This window comes from Urocitellus parryii, chromosome 3, assembly GCF_045843805.1.
Source record: "Urocitellus parryii isolate mUroPar1 chromosome 3, mUroPar1.hap1, whole genome shotgun sequence".
NCBI classification, from domain to species: domain Eukaryota; kingdom Metazoa; phylum Chordata; class Mammalia; order Rodentia; family Sciuridae; genus Urocitellus; species Urocitellus parryii.
In genome coordinates this window covers 197217002-197238050 of record NC_135533.1, presented here as the reverse complement: position 1 = coordinate 197238050, position 21049 = coordinate 197217002, and the positions used below count along the sequence as shown (strand labels likewise).

The 21049-nt window shown below is 37.4% G+C and overlaps 1 protein-coding gene across 1 annotated transcript in view; it reads left to right on the top strand.

The window, feature by feature from the left end:
- Positions 1–21049, top strand: part of Ulk4 (unc-51 like kinase 4) — a 539981-nt gene that overhangs the window by 237188 nt on the left and 281744 nt on the right. The window contains 1 exon segment of the mRNA XM_077795670.1: positions 16502–16550. Coding sequence (XP_077651796.1) covers positions 16502–16550 — 49 coding nt within the window.

Here is a 21049-nt window from a genome sequence, read left to right as displayed (position 1 = left end):
TGATTCTCCTGCCTCAGCCTCCTGAGCCACTGGGATTACAGTTGTGCACTGCTGCGCCTGGCAAGAGCTTTTCTTTTTTTCTTTACCCATTTTCTCTCCCTGCCTTGATTTTAGGATTAGTGTTGTGTACTTGTCCAATGTGTATTATTGATATTAAAATTAGAAAAAATTTGGAAATAAAATTTGTCCTAATTGTTGGCTTTGCTGGGTTATTTTGTGTTCTTCCACTGAAATTGTCCTTTTAATAGATCTTAGCATAAACCTTTATTTTACCCTTGAAAAATTAGCATTTTGGGAATTTTTTTTTCTTTCTTGGTTTAATGACTTGTGGTTTTTAACCATGTTTGAAAGCTGTTAGTGAAATAGAACCTCCAGTCCTAAAGCAAGTGTTGATGTATTTAAGTTGGATGTGTTTATGTTATCTGGTTCTAGAGGAATCTACAAGTTGCAAAAGTGTATTTAGAGGAGACACATTGTGCTTGCAGTGGTTCTCTGGATTTGTGAACCTGTTAAAGTTGTGTCTACTGGAATCTGGCCAGAGTTATTTCAGGTAGTTATTTCAGGCAGTGATATTTCCTCATTGTTTTCTTTCAGTGTAGATATGAATTCATTGTCATGTAAGCACTTAGCAATTATTTCTGGGTTAGAAATAATTTTTTTTTGTCCGGTGTGAGATTTACAAGGAAACAATTTGGAATTTATTGTACAAATATTGATTCCCCAGTTGTGCATTGTAGAGCGGTTTTAAATCTGAGTTCGGAGTCAATGATGCTTTTTTGGGTTTTGCAAGCCATCCTAAGGTCTGTCAACTTTCCCTTTTTCTCTAATGTAAGGATTGGCAGGTTGTGATCCAGAAGGCCAATGGGCTTGCAGCCTATTTTTGTATGGCTTGCGAGGTAAGAGTGGTTTTTACATTTTTAAAGCGTTGTAAAACTTACAAACCGAGAGACAACTGTGATACAGAGATCCTTATGTCTGCCAAAGCCCCACAAATTTACTTTTGAAACTTTTCAGAAAGTGCCAACTCTTGGTCTAAAGAATAAAACTTTATATATGAACTTAAAAATATCAGCTATTTAGAACTTTATGGAACTTTGGAGATCATTTAGCTATTTTATGATGTAGATTTTATTATTCAGGTAGGGTAAAGCCAACCAAAATGAGATGACTGACAGTGAAAAGATAAGTCTATTAGACTCGGATCCCAAGAGGAGGGAGCACCACGCCACTGGAAGCAGAAGCGGGTAGCATCAGGGTAATCAGGAAGCACAGGAAGATGTGGATAGAAACCTTTATTGTGGTTTATGTGGAAAAGAACAGGTAAAACAGTAAATAGGTTTAGGATTGGCTAGTTTGATAACTTGAGTGGCTCTGGGTTGTAAGGGCTGACCCTACAACCTGTATCTGTACCTGTCTCTGGAGGGATTATGACAGATGAATAGTGGCCTGGAGTTTTCAAAGCTCAATTAAGGAGGTGTGTAAAGGTAGGAGCTCTGGATTGGTTGGTTTGCATAGGAAATCTGCTGAAAGGTGGGCTGTTTGCTTTCTCTAGGAATTGGCTAGCCCTCGGCTGTATGTTTCCTCCAGGCCCCAAGATGCAGAACATCTATGGTACAGGGTAAAAAGACATGGTTAGGCCAGTGTCTTCATTTTATGCAGGAAGAAAATGGGGGCTCTAGAGGCAATTTGTCCCATCCCCCACAATTCACTTGAAGCAAGATCAAATTAATCATTAAATTTAACAATTTGATCAAATTAGTGGACCTCTTGGTCCATTGTTTTTTGATCTACTCAGTAGAGCTGCTTTTATTTTGGAACACAAGTCACTATCACAGTGGACTCTAAAGTCAAACTGTGCTGTAAGTCTCATTGTGTCACATTTACATCTAAGAGCAATTCAGTTTCTCAGCACAGTTAGCCTTAGCATCATGTGGATAATGACAAAATCATGTTTCTCCTTCATTTCCCTCTGCCGTCATCCATCTTGAGGTTCTGGCACCTTCTTTGCTTTTCACCATCCTGCAGCTCCTGCTAGAATTGGATTCATGGTGTGATTCTAGTTCCTGGATCAGTTCTACCTCTTTCTTCCCTGTCCTTCCAGGATTTGAGCTCTGTTCTGGCTCCTGATTTCACGTTGAATTAAGTTCACTGGCAGCCTCCTCAATCTACAAAGTGCTAAGAAATGTCTCAGTTGTGGGGTTTGTGCTGACAGAGAGCTGTGAGTGGTCTCTGCATCTGTGGGACTTCCCTGAGTGTTAGGATGAGGATGCCAGTGCGGAATTGAAGATGGCAGTCATGGTGGCATTGATGAAACTCAAACCTTCACAGGCTTTCATAGGCGATTAGCCATCCAAATGTTGATGTGTTTTGATGAAACACTTGGTTTCTCATAGGTACACAAGGTTTGGTATTAAAGCAATACACTTTATTCTTATACTGTTCCATTTTCTCTTCTAGCCACTATAGGCATCAATATTTTCAGAATTTAAAAGGAATATTCTTTAAATTATTTATTTAACATCAGATTAACATCTTCACTTCATTGCTTAATTTTTAAGGAATGTGTAAAGGTGACAGTGGCATTGGATCCAAATAATGACGTAAGGACAATTTGTTTAACTGATGCACATGTTTATCCTTGCTTGGTGGGAGTTCCCAGTTTTTCTTGTTAGCTTCTTTGAATTTTTACTGATCACTTATTACCTTTTGGTTATTTTCTACTGGTGGTGCAGATTTATTTTGCTTCTGATGGTGTCAAACTATGCACCACTGCAAACAGAGGCAGAAGAAAACATTGTCTCAAAGCATTTCTGTGACACCCATGTATTTTGTGTTTGGTCATCAAGTCTAATTCAGCAACCATTATTTATTTGTATTTACAGCTTGCAAAACCATCAGTTTATGGCATCCTGACTCTAGAAATGATGGCTGAACAAAGTTTCTTGATGCCATCAGTGTATCTCCTGAATTCTGAAAGAATAAATTTCTTATTTGGCAAGTTGTAGCATAGCAAGCTCTGTTCCTATGTTTCCACACTCTTTTGGTGATTTATCAAGGTGATCTGCCATTTTGGAATTAACAAAGTACTTGTGCTGTGAATTCTTTCTTGTTTATTTACTCTTGATAAAGTTATACGTTGTTTGAATATTGCATACACCTGCCCCTGTCAATCAGCTTGGTGAAGATGAGCTGAATGGAATGTAACGTGAGGTCTAACACACAGACCCTTGATTCATCAGTCATGACTCAGTACCAAACCTCTCCCATGTCAAGAGTCTTCTAATTCTGTGTGGTGACAGTTATTGGTCAGAATATATCAGTGTTTGCTGTACAGATGGAACCTTTGTGATATAATTAAAGAGAGCTGCCAGATTAGACAGTGGTCCGAGTGTCAAATAACATTCTGCGACTTTCTTGGGACATTTTTAATACCATCTTGAACATGTGTTGCCACTTAGCATTCTTTGCTGTGGCATATTATTACATAGGGGGAAAAAAACCAGGCAGTCAAGTAGATTAGTCACGGTTCTTCAGAGAGGTAAATGCTGCTGAGACATTTCATACCCTCAGAATGTACCACGTTTTCCTGCTATTTTATTTTCTCAGCCTCATTGTAAATCCTGCGTAACCATTCGGGCAGGTTGTAGGGATAGATTTCATTGGGTTTTCATGCGATTCAAACATAGCATAGGCCCAAAGGGAAAATAGAAAAGGACATGAAAAGCCAGTTCCTCACAATAAACATGTGAAAGACTTACCTCATTAATAAGCGAAGAAAATTATGTTAAGATAGCAAGTTAACTGACAAGGAAAGCCACATCATTTTTTTTTAAAGTACTTGAGAGTCTAATGAAATATGAAATTCACTTTCATATACTGCTGCTTGCCTTTTAAATTAGTATATCCCTTAAACCCCAAAGTTGAGGCAACAAAAGCAAAAATAGACAAATGAGAGATTACATTACACTGAAAAGCTTCGTACAGCTAAAGAAAACAGTGATCATAAGATGAGTCAAGTTATAGAATAGGAATAAATATTTGCAAACTAATAATGCATCTAATAAGAGGTCAGTATCTAAAATATATAAGAAACTCCAATTCATAGTAGGACAGCAACCTGATGGAAAAAAAAATTGGGCAAAGGACTTGCATAGATATTTCTTAAAGGGAGACACATAGCCAGGTGTGGGGGTGCAAATCTGTGATCCCAGCTGCTTGGAATGCTGAAGCAGGAGGATCTTGAGTTTGAGGCCAGTTTTGCAACTTAGCAAGACTCTGTCTCAAAATAAAAAATGAAGAAGGCTGGGGAAGCGGCTCAGTGGTAGAGTACCCAGTACACTGACCTCCCCCCCCCCCAAAAAAAAAGACATACAAATGGCCAGTAGGTATATGAAAAAATGGTCAACATCACTAATCATTAGAGAAATGCAAATTAAAATCTGTCAGAGTGGCTATCAAAAAGACAAAAAGATTAAATCTTAAGTATCTTTGATTCTACTTTTAGGAATACATCCTGAGAAAATAGTAAAACATACATATAAATATGTACTTACAAGAATGCCCCCTAAAACATTATTTGAAATGATAACATTAAAAGTAAAGACAGCCAGTGTCTCTTTTTGGAGAGCTTTTTTTTTTTTTTTTCTTTTCAATGTACCAGACAATGCTGAAAGCTTCACTGGCATGTGATAGTATTGCATGTGGTGAAGATAAAGCTCAAAGTTTATGTAAATTTCCAGGGATACAAAGCTAGGGAAATTCAGAATTGAAATTCATTTTAAGTGATCCCTTAGCCCTACTACCTTTATTTTCATTCTAATGTATAAGAATAGATCGTGTAAAACAGTGTTCCATCCAGAGGGGGATACTAGTTAAATAAGTGGATAGGTTAGAAAGCTGTAAATATAGAACAACTTATTTTATATGAATCTTTAACATCATGGAAACTTGTTTTTAAAATGTTAAGAAAATCACTAGAATTTGGACTTTTCTCCCAATTCCCATCCCAATATGATGTATTTTATAGGCTCTGATAGTGGCAGATTCCAGTTCTAATCTCAGATTCATGACTGACTTTGCAGGTTGAACAAATTGCCTCAGCAGCCTGTGCTTCAGTGTCTTCCTCTGTAATTGGACAAAATTTCAGAATTCATAGGTGTTGAATGAAGCAGGGATGTTCAAGCACAGAGCTCAGTGCAACACAGAGTTCATGCCCAGTGAATGGTAGCTGGTATTTTAAAGATAGGTTTGATACTGTGTCTTACATGGATAGAAAAAAAGACAATGGTGGCATTATATATTTTCATTGTAATACTTTTCCCCCTAGATAACATTAATGAAATATTATATTTATCTTACTATACTTATATACATTTTATGCAAATAACATTATATAGTTATATAAAATATTTAAAAATAATTATTTGCTGTAGTTGGGACAAAACTGGAAATTTGCTACACACACACACACACACACACACACACACACAGGGTCTGGTGTGGTTCTAGGAAACATGAGCTTGAATGATGATCAATCACCCATCTGTGGTTTCATAGTCAGCAAAATAGCATTAGTTCAGTGGTTTCAAGTTGATCATGGCTCTCTATTCTTAGCACCATAGAATCACAAGTTGATCTAAGAAATAGCTCCTAAAATGAGCTTAGGGTTGCTAAAGTTAATAATAATGTATCTACAGGAATAGGAATCAAATATAAACTCTGAACATCAAGAGTGATGGGGTCATAGCTCAGTGGTAGAGCGCTTGCCTAGCATGTGTGAGGCACTGAGTTTGATCCTCAGCACCACATTAAAAAATAAATAAATAATAAAGGGTATTGGATCCATCTACAATTAAAAAAAAAGTGAACAGGGTGTTAAGCTTTATTATTTTTTATTTTCATTTTTACTCTCTTCCATTCTACTGCCATTGACATTCCTCTTCCCAGCTCGTGAATATTGTGACCACTGTTTTTTATTTTATATTTTCCTAGTAACTTTTTAAGTGTTGATATGTCTCAGGTTTCTGCCTTGAGTCTTTCACTCCTCTTTTCAAACTTAATTAATCTCTTATCCAAACATGCTGTTCCTCTGTACATTATCTTAGAACAGTATCTCAGAGCAGTTAAGGTTTTGAACTCTGAAACCGTTTGGTTGTGTTACCTTGAACAAGGTTCAATGTGAGTTTTTCCCCTTTGCAGGGTCAGGTTAATTCCTGCCTCACAGGAAGGATTAAGTGACTCAAAGTACTAAGCACAGTGCTTCCACACACAGGGAGCTCCACATAAATGAGATTGCTTCTTGTGATGTTCATTGTATCACTCTTGGTGGCTCCTGGGAGCACAAATCAAGTACTTGGAATCATTCTAGATCTTTTTCCTGTATCCAGTAGTTTTCTTGCTACAATCTCATTTAGTGTATCTCATCTTTTCCTATAGATTCGTACAGAGTCCTACTTTGACTGATTTATCACCTCTTAGAGAGTATTCCTTGTCTGCTCACTGATCCTGTTTTTCTCTAGGCCATTCTCCCGATTGGAGACATAAAATGCTACTAATGATATCACTTTGCCTTATCCCAACCCACCATGACACCCAGTCACCTAGAACAGAGCTCAGTAAACTTCCTGTAAAATGCCAGGTAGTAAATATTTTAGGCTTTGCAGGCCATATGGTTTCTGTCGGAGCTACTCAGTGCTGTCATGAACAGTGTGCAAAGGAAGGATCATGGCTATGATTCACTAAAATTTTATTTCTGGAAGCTGAAATTTTAATTTCATATAACTTTTATATATTACAGTCTAAAATTTTTTTTCTTCAGCCATTTAAAAATCTGTTTTCAGTTTGTGGGCCATACAAATACAGGTAGCCAACAGCATATGGCCTGCAGGTTGTAGTTTGCCAATTCTCACCCAGAGGATCATGTTCAAGCTTCTCTGCAGTATTCTTAGCAGGATCATTTGTGATCTGCCCTTGCCTACTCCTCCAGCCTGATCCTCTTATTACCTCGTCCACATATGTAATAAAGTTGCTTTCCCACTTACTTTCCATTGCGCTTACTGAGCCATGGTTTTGCTTTTCCATGCTGCGGCTTTTTCCCAAGACATACTTCATTGCTCTCTGCTTTTCTTCCCTGCTTACCTGTCCCTCTGTCTCTGTCAATAACCTATTTCTGGAGCTGGGGTTGTAGCTCAGTGGTAGAGTGCTTTTCTAGCATGGGTGAGGCACTGGGTTTGATTCTCAACACCGCATGTAAATGAATAAAAATAAAGTTCTGTCAACTAAAAAAATATTTTAAAAAATAACCCATTTCTGTATACCTCAAGCAGTAACCTATATTGTGGAATGTGAACTCGAATTTAAGTTGCCTTATTACTTGACACTTAATCCATTTATTCAACTTCTTTGTATCTCCATTTCTCATCTGAAGAAAAAAGGACTAATAATGCCTCTGAACTGTATGTTCCACACAGTAGCTGTAATCCCTGTTTGTTACCATTGTCATTATTGGTTTGGTTGCACTTTGAAGCCTTTACCCCAGCTCTTCAGAGGATTCTGTTTCCTTTTCTACCTTTTATGGATTTTTAAAAAATATTTGTTTTTAGAAGTAGTTGAACACAATACCTTTATTTAATTAATTTATTTATTTTCATGTGGTGCTGAGGATCGAACCCAGGGCATCGCACGTGCTGGACGAGCACTCTACCACTGAACCACAATCCCAGCCCCCTTTGATGCAATTTTTGGGGGTTGGGGTACTGGGGATTGAACTCAGGGGCACTTGACCACTGAGCCACATCCCCAGCCCTATTTTGTATTTTATTTAGGGACAGAATCTCATTGAGTTGCTTAGCGCCTCGCTAAGCAAAAAGGTGAGGTTGGCTTTGAATTTGCGATCTTCCTGTCTCAGCCTCCCAGTCCCCTGGGATTACTGGGATGAGCCATGGTGCTCGGCCCCTTTATGGATCTTTAAATATCAATCATACAACTTGTAATACTTAATGTTGCTCTCACTTAGCCAGAGCATGACACTAATAGGCACTAAATACATATTTATTGAATGAATGGGAGAAATCTCAGTCTGATTCCAAATAGAATCTAAAACAAAAAATTTTGTTTTCATTTCATGAAAAGGACAAGAAAGACTATAGCAAATAAACAGATTCATGACATTAAAAGCGATATTTAAAATATTTCATTTGATATGAACCCAATAATAAAGAATAGTAATTATATCTGTGGGAGAAAAGAAAATCTGACCATATATACAATTGGATGATTCTCTTAGGGACTTGCCTCAGTCTGTGCTACTATTAATCCTTTTATCTTACTGATACTTTCTCTTTATGTTAAGTCTCCTCCCCATTTTGGTGCAAGAATGAACATGCCTCTTTTGCTGTAATTTCAACATGAGCTGTGAGATGGATATAGAGTCACATGTTGCAGAGAATGCCAAGGAGTCACAGAATCCTTAGAGAAAGGAGACCCGCTGCAGAGCCACAGACTTCAGAAAGACAGGAAGGGAAGTGGTGGGGAGGTTCTGGACCCAGGTAGAACCTAAAGCACTGGCAGGATGTGGGAATGAGGGGCCACAGCCCTCTGCTGGTGATCAAGAGCATTGCTGCCTGTGTAGGGGCAATTCATGTTAAGCCCTGGATAAATAGGACTTTCAGGTATATGCCAGTGTCTGCAGTTTGGAGGCATCAGGGATACCTTGAAAAAAGAGTTCTGCATGCCATGTGGAGATCCTCTTGACTACAGTACACTCATTTCACTTTCTGTGCTTTCTGTGATAGTTACACTTTGTAGCCCTGTTTCGTTCAACAGATGTGGATTATCACAGGACTGTATCGAGCATCTGTTGAGGTATTAGGTATAAAAATATTTTGCAAAGTAGTGTATGCAACGTAAAATTCTTCTATTTCTGCTTAAAATATTCTTCCTGTTGGAAAACACTTGCTTTTAATCTCACCAAAAATTTTCTTGCTAAAATTCATCTTTTTCATGCTATTTTAGGCAGTGGGAAGTTGCTTTATGTAGGAGGTACATTCTAATATATCTTCATATTGTAACTTAATTCTGGGACTTTCTTAGTGAATGAAGTAGTCAGCCTTATAACTTGAATTAAGTTATTTTGATATGTTTTGTGCCTTCTGGGGTATAAACATCCTCAGGGAAGAATAATAATGCCTGCTCCTAAGACACTGTAGATCTTTGTAAAATGGCTTGATCTAAAATTTATTCGTGCAAAACCTAAAATATCAACCCTTCCCTTTTTAGTGTATGTGAAAAACAATTCCTAGTATATATTATTCCATTTTTGTTAAAGTGTTCTGCAATTCTGTGTAAGTGGATTAGCAAGCTTTGCAGGCAAGGACAAGCATTTCAAGGAGAAAAGCTGCAAATGTTATTGCTTTCAGGGTAGACATAATATCATACTATAAACATTAGGAAACCATTTCTTTTTGAAGCTGGTTCACTGAATCAGTAATTTGAAATTCAAGTTGATTTTAGAGATTTTTAATTTAAAATGACTGTCATTGGTCCACTAGACTGGTAAATTATGTAAACACAAAAGCTATATTTGTAGTATAATGCTCAGTCAGTTATAGAACAAATATGAAATCTAAAAGTCCTAACCAGTAGTGTTGGAAAACTAAACCAAGTCCAGCTTCTGTTTGGGGTCGATATGCAAGTTGACCAGAAATGGCTTATTCAGAGAATCAAATATGAATTAATTTTAGGAAGGGAAGCAGGGGCGAGATGGAACTGGATTGGGGAACAAGTTTAGACCTGAAATAGACAGAATTCTAAGATGGCCTTTAAGATTCCCAGCCCCTGGTCCTTGTAACCCTTCTTCTAATTATTCAATTAAACATTAATTTAGTGCTGTTGTGAAGTGTTATTATAGTTCAGGTCCCACATTAGTTGACCTTAAAATATAGAGAATATCTGGCTGGGCCTGACCAATCATAAGAATCCTTGAAGTCTGGCCTAGTGTTCAGAGATGGAGAGAGTTGAAGCTTTGAGAAGGATTGGACATGGAAGAGAGCCTCCCTTCCTGGTTTTGAGATAGTGGAGTCAAATGGAAAGGAATGAAGGAGATGAGCTGGCAGCCAGCAAGGAAACAGGGACCTCAGTTCTCCTATAGGGAACTGATTTTGCCAACAAGAGGAGGCTGAAAATAGATCCCTTCCACACTAAGCCTCCAGATAGAGCTTAGCTTAACTGACACCTGGATTCTGGCTCTGTATGACTCCAAGAGGTTAACATAGACATCTGACCCACAGAATGTTGAAATAATAAGTGGGTATGACTTTGTTTTGTGCTACTACAATGCCCACAGTTTCCCCCCTTACAGCATTTTAGTGACCTATTAACTGGTTTCTGACTCTATAAACTAGAGTTGTTCAGACTGTGGTGAAGTAATATTTTAAATATTTTCTATTTGTTACAGACTGTTTTACAAAGATGGCCATGAAAGTATCTCTTATCCTACACTCTTTTCTATAAAGATATATGCCACATCTTGCCAAGAGTTTGAGTCTAGTTGCCTTCCACTTGATTCTGGACTACTTTAATAACTCACTTGTTCCCACTTAGAACCCAGAGAAATCAACACTACATGGCTTCCAGGGCTGGGTTAGGCAAGGCCGTGTGGCTTCCCTCTGGTTTTCTTGGAGTGTTCACTCTCCAGACACACTCTGCTCAGAAGCACCCTCTCAATACCAGCTGTCATTCTGAAGTGTCCAAGGCCACAGGGAGAGGGCAGCAGTAGGCTCTCAGGCGAACAGTTAATGGAGCCTTCCTTTACTTATCCCTACCTAGCCAGACAGAGGAGCTGTGGTAAGCACCCCAAGCCTTTGTCTTCCCAGCTGAGGCCTCAGACATCATGAAACAAAGACAGTTCATCCCCACTGTGCCCTGTCCAAATTCATAACTGGTAGAATCCATAAGCATTGGAAAATGGTTATTTCTTTATGCTAATAAGTTTTCAGTTGTTAGTTATGCATCAAATGGTATTCAGACTATTTTTTAAAAGTTTTTATTTTCACTTGTTACATATGACAGCAGAATGCATTTTAATTCATATTACACATACAGAGCACAATTTTTCATATCTGGTTGATATACAGTATATACACACCATTCGTGTCTTCGTACATGTGCTTAGGGTGATGATGTCCATCTCATTCCAGTGTCTTTCCTACCCTCATTCCCCTTCCCACCCCTTTGCCCTATCTAGAGTTGGTCTAATCCTCCCATGCTCCCCCTGCCAACCCCACTGTGAACGAGTCTCCTTATACCAGAGAAAAATTTGACTTTTTGGAATTGACTAACTTCACTTAGTATTATGTTCTCCAACTCCATCCATTTACCTGCAAATGCCATGATTTTATTTTCTTTTACTTCCTGAGTAATATTCCATTGTGTATATATACCAATTTTTCTTCATCCATTCGTCTGTTGAGGGGCATCTAGGTTGGTTCCGCAGTTTAGCTATTGTGAATTGTGCTGCTATAAACATTGATGTGGCTGTGTTTTTAAGTCCTTTTTGGGTATAGACTGAGGAGTGGGATAGCTGGGTCAAAAGGTGGTCCCATTTCCAGTTTTCCAAGGAATCTGCATACTTCTTTTCATATTGGCTGCACCAATTTGCAGTCTCACCAGCAATGTATGAGTGTGCCTTTCCCCCCACATTCTTGCCAACAATTATTGTTGTTTGTTTTGTATTCTTTTTTTTTTTTTTAGTTGTAGCTGGACACAATACCTTTTTTTATTGATTTTTTTTTTTTTTTAATGTGGTGCTGAGGATTGAACCCAGGGCCTTGTATGTGCTAGGTGAGTGCTATACTGCTGAGCCACAACCCCAGCCCTGTGTTTGTATTCTTAATAGCTCCCATTCTGACTGGAGTGAGATGAAATCCTAAAATGCTTTTGATTTGCATTTCTCTAATTGCTAGAGATGTTGAACATTTTTTCATATATTTGTTGATTGATTATATATTACCTTCTGAGAAGTGTCTGTTCAATTCATTGGCCCATTTATTGATTGGGTTATTTGTCTTTTTGGTGTTTAGCTTTTTGATTTTTTCATATATCCCAGAGATTAGGGCTCTGTCTGGTGTGTGTGTGTGTGTGTGTGTGTGTGTGTGTGTGTGTGTGTGTGGTAAAAATTTGCTCCCAAGCTATGGGCTCTCTGTTTACCTCACTGATGGTTTCTTTTGCTGAGAAGAAGCTTTTTAGTTTGCATCCATCCCACTTATTAATTCTTGATTTTAATTCTTTTGCTATAGTGGTCTTATTAAGGAAGTAGGGGCCTAATTCGATATGATGGAGATTTGGGCCTACTTTTTCTTCTATTAGGCACAGTGTCTCTGGTTTTATTTCTAGATCCTTGATCCACTTTGAGTTGAGCTTTGTGCATGGTAAGAGATAGGGGTTTAATTTCATTTTGTTGCATATGGATTTCCAGTTTTCCCAGCACCATTTCTCCAATGTATGTTTTTGGTGCCTTTGTCTAATATAAGATAACTGTAATTATGTGGGTTAGTCTCTGTGTCCTCTATTCTGTACCATTGGTCTACAGGTCTATTTTGGTGCCAATACCATGCTGTTTTTGTTACTGTTTCTCTGTAGTATGAAGTCTGTTATAGTGATGTAACTTGCTTCACTCTTTTTCTAAGGATTACTTTAGCTATTCTGGGTCTCTTATTTTTCTAGATGAATTTCATGACTGCTTTTTCTATTTCTATGAGGAATGTTATTGGGATTTAGATTGGAATTGCATTAAATCTGTGTAATGCTTTTGGTAGTATGGTCATTTTGACAATATTAATTCTGCATATCCAAGAACAAGGGAGATCTTTCCATCTTCTAAGATCTTCTTTAATTTCTTTTTTTAGCATTCTGTAATTTTTGTTGTAGAGGCCTTGCACCTCTTTTGTTAGGTTGATTCCCAAGTATTTTACTTTATTTTTGAGGTTGTTGTAAATGAGGTAGTTTTCCTCATTTCCCTTTCAGAGAATTTTAAAAATATTTTTTTTAGTTGTTGATAGACCTTTATTTTTATTTATTTATGTCCAGTGCTGAGAATCAAATATAGTGCCTTAGACATGCAGGGCAAGTGCTCTACCAATGAGCCACAACTCCAGCCCCTAGAATAAATATTTTTATAAAATACTATAAATGACTTAAAAGAAAATTCAGAAAAAGATACAGAGAGTATAGGCAGAAATCACAAACTATCTTTTCCATGCTACTGTTAGTCAAAGCAGTCACAATTCTGCCGAGGTTTAAAGGCAGAAGACATAGACCCTTCCTCTCAAAGAGAAGACTTTGTTGCATATGGATTTGAAGACAATCCAGCCTGCTCATTATGCAGAGATCTGGAGAAGAATGTGTTCTAATTTTAAAGTATGAATTACGGTAGTTTAGTTTGGTTATAACTTATTATATTTTTAAATGAACAGGTTGGTCTTGTGAGTGCACACTTCTATATCTCAAAGAATTTGGGAATCATTAAAAGAAAAACATTTTATTTTGTAATAGCTTTATCTCTACAGAAAAGTTGCAAAAGTAATCCAACGAATTTCCATAGCCCTTCAGCCAGCTTTCATTATTGTCATCATCTTACAGAGCAAAAGCAGTATACAAAGAGTCTCTTCAAATTTTTAGATATCAGTTGTTCATCTACAACTCACTGTGAAATAAAATGAGTAAATAAAAAAAAAACAATTTTTTTTGCCCCTGTCCAGCGTACTATAGAACAGTTCTAGGTTTGGCACTTCAGCACATTCTTTGCTTCATTTTAAATTTTTAAGTACTGATTAAACCCAGCATATTCATCTCATTGTCCACTTGTTGATCACTTTCCAAATTTTTGAAAAAAAGAGTCTTCAATAGTTGTAAATGTTTGCAGACACCCTGGTTCTTTATTTGCTTTAGAGTTACATGTAAGGTTAGTTCATAAATCTTAGAAAACAATATAGAATTTTTAATGACATTTTTAAACTTTGCTTGAGTTCCCTTTTAATTTACTAGTGTAACTCTGAATTATGTTAAATCAAGGAACAAAATTTGTCGTTTTTGACTGTTCAGAAGAATGTAAAGCCTGGAGTTTTACATTTTAGAGGGGACTTTGAAGACAATCCAGCCTGCTCATTATGCAGAGATCTGGAGAAGAATGTGTTCTAATTTTAAAGTATGAATTACGGTAGTTTAGTTTGGTTATAACTTATTATATTTTTAAATGAACAGGTTGGTCTTGTGAGTGCACACTTCTATATCTGAATGATACAGCAGCCTATAATAAATAGAGGGAGACGTGGACTTCTAGTTATCATTGGAGAAGTAGTGGTACCTTTGTTCTTGGGACTTTCTTGGCCTTAATTGCTAGGATAACTTTGAGATATATGCCCTGGGGATATTTCATCCTGGAACTAATGATATTTTATATCATGAAGGCTTAAGACAAAGTTAGTAAAATAGAGAGTTAACATTTAGGAAAGTGAGAAAGAAGATGATGAATGTGCTGGACCTGAAGTTGTGGTTGGTCTTTAGTTAGTGCATATCTCATCCTACCCAGGCTTAGTGTGAGGTGCTACATCCTCACATCTGAGCCTTCCATTGCCCAGGAAAGTGAGAAAATATACATGAACTTACAACTTGTAATCAAAACCTTTTTCCCCTTACAGAAATTACATATTTATTTTAAATATTTTGTTAAGTTTTATTTTATTTAAATTGACAAATAATAATTGCATACATTTGTGGGATAAAATGTTACATATATACATCATGCAAAGATTAAATCAGACTTATATTTTTCATTACTGCATATACTCTTTGGTAAGAACATTTAAAATATTTTAGAAATTTTGAAATAGAAAATATATTATTTACTAGCATAGTAACTGAGCTATGCAATATTACACAAGTACTTGTTCCTCTGGGCGGACTGAACTTTGTACACTTTGACTAATGTGTCCCCTTTCTCTGTCCAGTTTCAGCCCTAGCCTCTCTGGTATCCACTCTTCTACTCTCTACTTCTATGAATTTGACTTTTTAAAGATTCCACAGATATGTGAGATCATGTAGTGTTTTCTTTCTGTGAGGGCTTATTTCATTTAGAAAAACATCCTGTGGATTCATTTGTGACAGAATTTCCTTCTTTTTAACAACTGAAAATTATTCTGTCATGTGTTTCACCACACTTGCTCTATCCACTTATTCATTGTAGGCACCCAGGTTGTTCCTATATCATGGCTATTGTGAATGATGCTGCGGGGAACAGTAATCATATTTAATTTTTCTGGACATTGAAATAGGTCTTTCTAACTGCTTTAGTTGTTGGGAAACCTCTCTATCTCTTACCTTGACACAGATTTGTAAACACTGATATTTTTAATGGTTAATCTCATAGGCATTTCTTTTATCCATGTGTTACTGTGAACAAGCTACTGGGAAACAGATGATAAAATTTGTTTCCACCTGGTATTTTTTGTAAAATAGACAAACTTCACATATCTACAAAAATGCAATATGCTCATCTTAAGCTTTGTAGTTTATCATACGAAGTTAATTCTAATAAAATATTACAATGGAATGATTTTTTTGTTAGAAGTAGGAGCCAGCAAGCTTGTGGCCCCCAAATGGCCCATTGTCTGTTTCTTGTAAATAAAGTTTTGTTGGAACATAAACATGAACTGTTTCTGTATTATTTATGGCTGCATTCATATTGTGATGACAGATGAGTAGTTGCTATAGAGACAGTGTGGCCTGCAAAACAGAAGATATTTACTATGTGGACTATTGCAGCAAAAAGTTTGCTGAACCCAGGATTAAAGGACTATTTAAAGATTGAAATATTGTTCTTAATAAAAACTGACTTTTGAATAGTTCTGGTGTTATCAAGGCTAGTTTCTCTTAAATTGCATGAAAAAATTATTCTGTTACAATTGATGAAAATTTATAACTAGATTTGATGAGGGAGAGTGCCTAGAGTGCATTGGATGATTGGTGTCCAATTTTTTAAAAATTAAAGGCCATTAAAATTCATTGTACATTAATTCATTAATGCCGAGAAGACAGTTAATGAGGCATATATAAAAAATTACAGTGTCACATGCTTATAATTTAACTGTACTAAGGATTGGTTACATTCTTTGAACTGGCAAATCTTTTTGATATTCTTTATAATAATTGTGAATTTTAATTAATTTTCACATTAAAAATATCAGTCTATTTAAGATTTCACTTTTATAGATGAATAAGACCAAGATAGTAGTCACTTTTAAAGAAGACTCATATTTCTTGTATTTAATAGCTATAGTTCAGTGTATTAAAAGTGAGCATTTAATCATAATGTTCTTGGTTACAGAATTTAACAGTTAAACACAGGGACTTCCTTGCTCCGCATCAGGGCAATAGCTTAAATACATATATTGTAATGTATGTTTAAATATACACATTGTAATGTGTGGTTATCTTTTTTTTTTAACAGACTTGTGGAAGAAAGCAAACTGATCCCACTCATTTTTGAAGTAATTCTGGTAAGAAAGGAAATGGGCTGTGAAATGTTAAAAGTCTAAAGATTTTTACCAAGCTATCTTTTTTTTTTTTTTAAATCCCAGATTCTAACTCAAAGGGTTGAATATTCTTTATCATCTCACTTAACCTCATTAGATCTTTTAGCTTTCTTATCTGTAAAGGGATGATATGCTCTGAAATTGTATGGAGACACTATTTAATGACCTCCCCTTTCACAAGTCATTTACATCTTATTTCCATTGAATAATATGTGTTTTCATCATAGAATGCCTTATCTGAGTTTGGTTTGTGGAGAGAGGGCAGGATGATTATTGCTAAAATTGGTATGAATTTTCTGATGCTCAATATGAACATTACTGGGTACCAAACCATCAGTTTTATGTCTGGTTAGAAAATTGTCTTCTTTAGAATTTAGAATGGCTTAGTTTTCTTTTACCATGTTTTTTTTCTATCCATTGAATGTATCTTAAATATCATCTATGGCTCCTATTTGTAGAGTCACCTCTAATAAATCCCTATTTAGATCCCTATTCACACCCAGAATTAGGCTGAAAATGTAGTTGGTGTTTAGAGCAAAGGAGTGCCCTTGGCAAAAGGTTCTTTTGTTCATGGGTGTGTTATCTCTGTTTACCAAGTGTGTTACCTCCAGAACTCAATGACAGAAAAAGACACAAAGGTGGGTAACTTTCTGCAGCCAGGTCAATCTAACCTACCATGGCCATCAATGGAGCATTAGCTTCATTAGCTTTATCACTTGATAAATTTTCTTGAATCATCTTCAAATACTAGAACAAAATTTTTTTTTCTATGCTATTATGACTATGTCATAAAAACTGCATTTTTCTTAGCTACAGGTGCCCCTTTCCCTTTCAGGAATGCTGGCTGGGTTATCTTGAGTATCTTTGTCCATTTGCACTGCTAATAAACTTCTACACACTGGGTAATTTATAAAGCAAAGAAACTCATTTCTTATGGTTCTAAATGCTGGAAAGTCCAAAATCAATGTACCAGCATTTGGCATCTGGTGAGGGCCCTCAAGCTATGCCTCACATGGCAGAAGGTAGAAGGGCAAGCATGCATGATGCTGTGTGAAGCTTCCCATTGGGGAGGGAGGAGAGCTCATAGCCTAAACACCTCCTGAGGCCTCACTTCATAATACTGTCACATTGACAATACTTGAATTTTGGAAGGGACACCTTCAAACCATAGCCCTCAGCTTTTGACATTGGATGAGGAGTAAGGGTAGTAATGGGCAGCATTCTCAAAGTATGGCTTTGGTGACCAGATGGAATAGAGCTGCCATGCTGAATGGAATATACAAGATGAGAGCCTGGACTGAATACACTACAAGGGGGTTTTCAGGCAGTATCAGGAGAAGGGATATAGAAAACGGAGATGAAGAAATGTGATTGGGAGCTGTCTAAAGCAGATTTTTAGGTTTTGCCAAGTGGTATACTAATAGACACCTTTAGTAGGAAGGATGAACAATACTTGCAGATTTGTTTTGGAGGATAATGTACAGCAAGGTGCTAAGTTTGGCCACATGGTTGGGAGTGGGACCAGCCACCCAAACCATCCAGACCACCACATTTAGTATGCATTTGAAAAGTAACCAGTGTTGTAGACTTCTAAAGCCAGAATGGAGTTAGGCACAGTGGTGCATGCCTGTAATTCCAGCGACTTGGGAGGCTGAGACAAGAGGATCACAATTTCAAGAGGAGCTTGGGAAGTTTAGCAAGTCTCAAAAAAGAAGGGTTGGGGATGTTGCTCAGTGGTAGAGGACCCCCCCCCCCCCCCCGTTCATTCCCCACTACTTTCTCCACCCCCAAAATAAATGTGTGTGTATGTGTGTATTTAGAATGGATAGATGTGATTCATCTTTGTGGCAGGAGGCTTTCTAAACTGCTAAGTTTAATTTACCTTTTGTGAGAAGAAATTTTCATTCTACCCTTTGGCTATCATCTCAAGGTCTAAAATTCTGATACAGAAAATTCTTTCTTGTAGGTTACTTAATATATTAATGTTTGTGTACTGAGCACCTAGCAAGTACTTCATATTTTACACTGAAGTGAAAGTTTAATTAGTCACTGCCACAGTTTAATTCCTTGTCGTGCTGTTGTGATTGTGGTAGGGAGTGAGTAGAAAGGGACATATCTGTTCAGGTCAGGAGTTAAGCTGGTCCTAGCCCCATAGATATGTCTGGGAAGATGCTCTTACTCTGAACAAAACAGCCCCACACTCAGGTTTCTTGTAGAAAGAGATCTTCATGCTAAAAAGTAAAGAATAAGGGACTTTAAAACACTGCTTCCTGGAGCAGCACTTTGATGTCCTTGAAGAGCATTATTAAATTCCTATTCTACTTTTGTCTTTCTTGAGTTAAATAATCTTAGATTTTTTTTCTTTTTAAATACATTTTAATCAGTGGAAGGTCTTTGTAGCCATTATCCCATGAATTGTTACCTTGACTTTTTAAACTTTTTATCACTGAGCCATACATAACAATATTTTATTGATTCTATGAATCACACATTTTTCAGAGTTTAGCATTTCTGAAACTGAGGTATATTTTCCAAATCAATGGTGTTTTACAATTGCTTTCAGTGAGGTGACCTGGTTGTCATTGCCTAAACCAATTTATTTCACTTTTATTTTCCTTGTTATAAATGCCTGAGAGTGATATATTATAAAAATCTGTCTGAATACGTCTGAAAGAGCTCTTTCAATAAAAAGAAAATAAAATTCCGAGTAATACGAAACTGTGTCATAGTTTAATTGGCAACATTTTTCTTTCTTAGCACTTGATAAAATAATGGTGCATCTTAGAACTGACGGGTTCCTAGAGTCAAGGAAACACAGTATGTACTTCAGTTCAGTTTGCTTTCTAAGTTTGAGGGCCTAGGTGTTGTCTAACATATATATGACAGCTTCTAGCAATGCTGTGATCAGGACAAGGAGTAATGAGGAGATTGTGTGGCACCCTGCATGTTTGCTACTCCTTATGCCTTCTAACTGCCCATTAACAAAATGACAAAAGAGCTTTTCACTCACTCAGATTGTGGTCTACCTTGAACCTTGATGACTTTTTTCTTTACTCACAGCCCATAGCTGTTCATGTTTGATGTGCTTACAAACTTCTTACAGGCTTTGTAACTTCTTTGTTCTTTTCTAAAGTCCCCGTGTGGTATGCTTTTACCACCAGTACATCTCCTAGATGTTTTTCATTAAGAAAGTAAGCCTGTCTCTTCTGATGGGCAGAAATTGCTGGCAGCTTCTGTTGTTTTTCCTGCAGGCCTGGAGGCAAGTGCAGAGGCATGGAGCAGAATGCTGAATTTGCTGTCCTGTGTGTAGAGAGTAGCCATGTGGAAGTCTCAGGGACAGCAGGCATTATATGGTCCACCAGGAGTTCCAGGGATGGATTCAAACTGTTACATGGCCAATTAAAAGTATTTTTTGTTGTTTTGGAAGGAAATAAAAGCAATCTGTAATTGTAATGGCCCACTCAGGAGGCACAGTGCTTCTTCCTGTCTGGAAGGCTGCATACAAGGCCTTCTACAATAATGTTGCCAGGAAAAAGCGATGTGTAGCACATCATTGGAGGAAAGAAGTCACAGCTGCTGTCTCACAGAAGTAGTGACCTTTCTAGAGGGCCTCAGGACAAAGGAGTTTTCTTGAGGAAGGGGAAGCACTGCAGTTTGAGGAATGGGAGAGGCAAGATCAGCACCTGGCATGGTGAGAACTGAGGCCTCAGTATGTGGAGCAGAGGTCACAGAGAAGGGGTTATGTAGTGAGGCTAAAGGATATTCTGGGTGAAATCCTGAAGGGTCATATACTACGTTTATTTCATATTTGTGCAAGTAATTTAGGCCCTTTAAAACCAGACACTAGCCTCTACCTGGAGAGAGAAGGGGTTGGGGTGATTCTTTTAGAATCCCTGTCCTCCTGCAATGTGGAAGTAGACTGATCAGTCACAGGTTTGGGATGTGGAGCAAATTTGGCTTAAGGTCACGGGCATATACTGGCAAATTGAGTGTCCCTGCATCTTTAGCCACCACAGGATGAAAACAGGAAGCTGCAAGGGAGGCTTTTAGGGTCAACCAAAGGAATTTTGGGGAAGGGAGCATGGGAGACAGAGATGGTCTGAGGTCTGATCCAAAGTCCCAGGAGTTCTGATAACATGACAGAGCAGAGTGGGCAGCATTTCAATCAAATCTGTGTTTCAGCTGGAAGTTGCCCTAGTTTTAGCTGGCCAAGCAATGGAGAAAGGTAGGAAAGGTGATTGTCCTGGGACTTGGGTACCACTTCCGCAGCAGGGCCTACCTGCTTTAGAACTCTGAATTTTCTTTGGCAGAACCAGTGTTCGGCAGGGAATGAAAGATGAAGTAGCATGCATTAGAATAAGCTGAATGGGTTTCTAGTGTATGCAATCTTCTGGGTCCACAGCAGTAAGGCATCCTGAATCTGCTTAATAAATGTGTGTTCCTGAAGAATGTGAGCCCTCAGG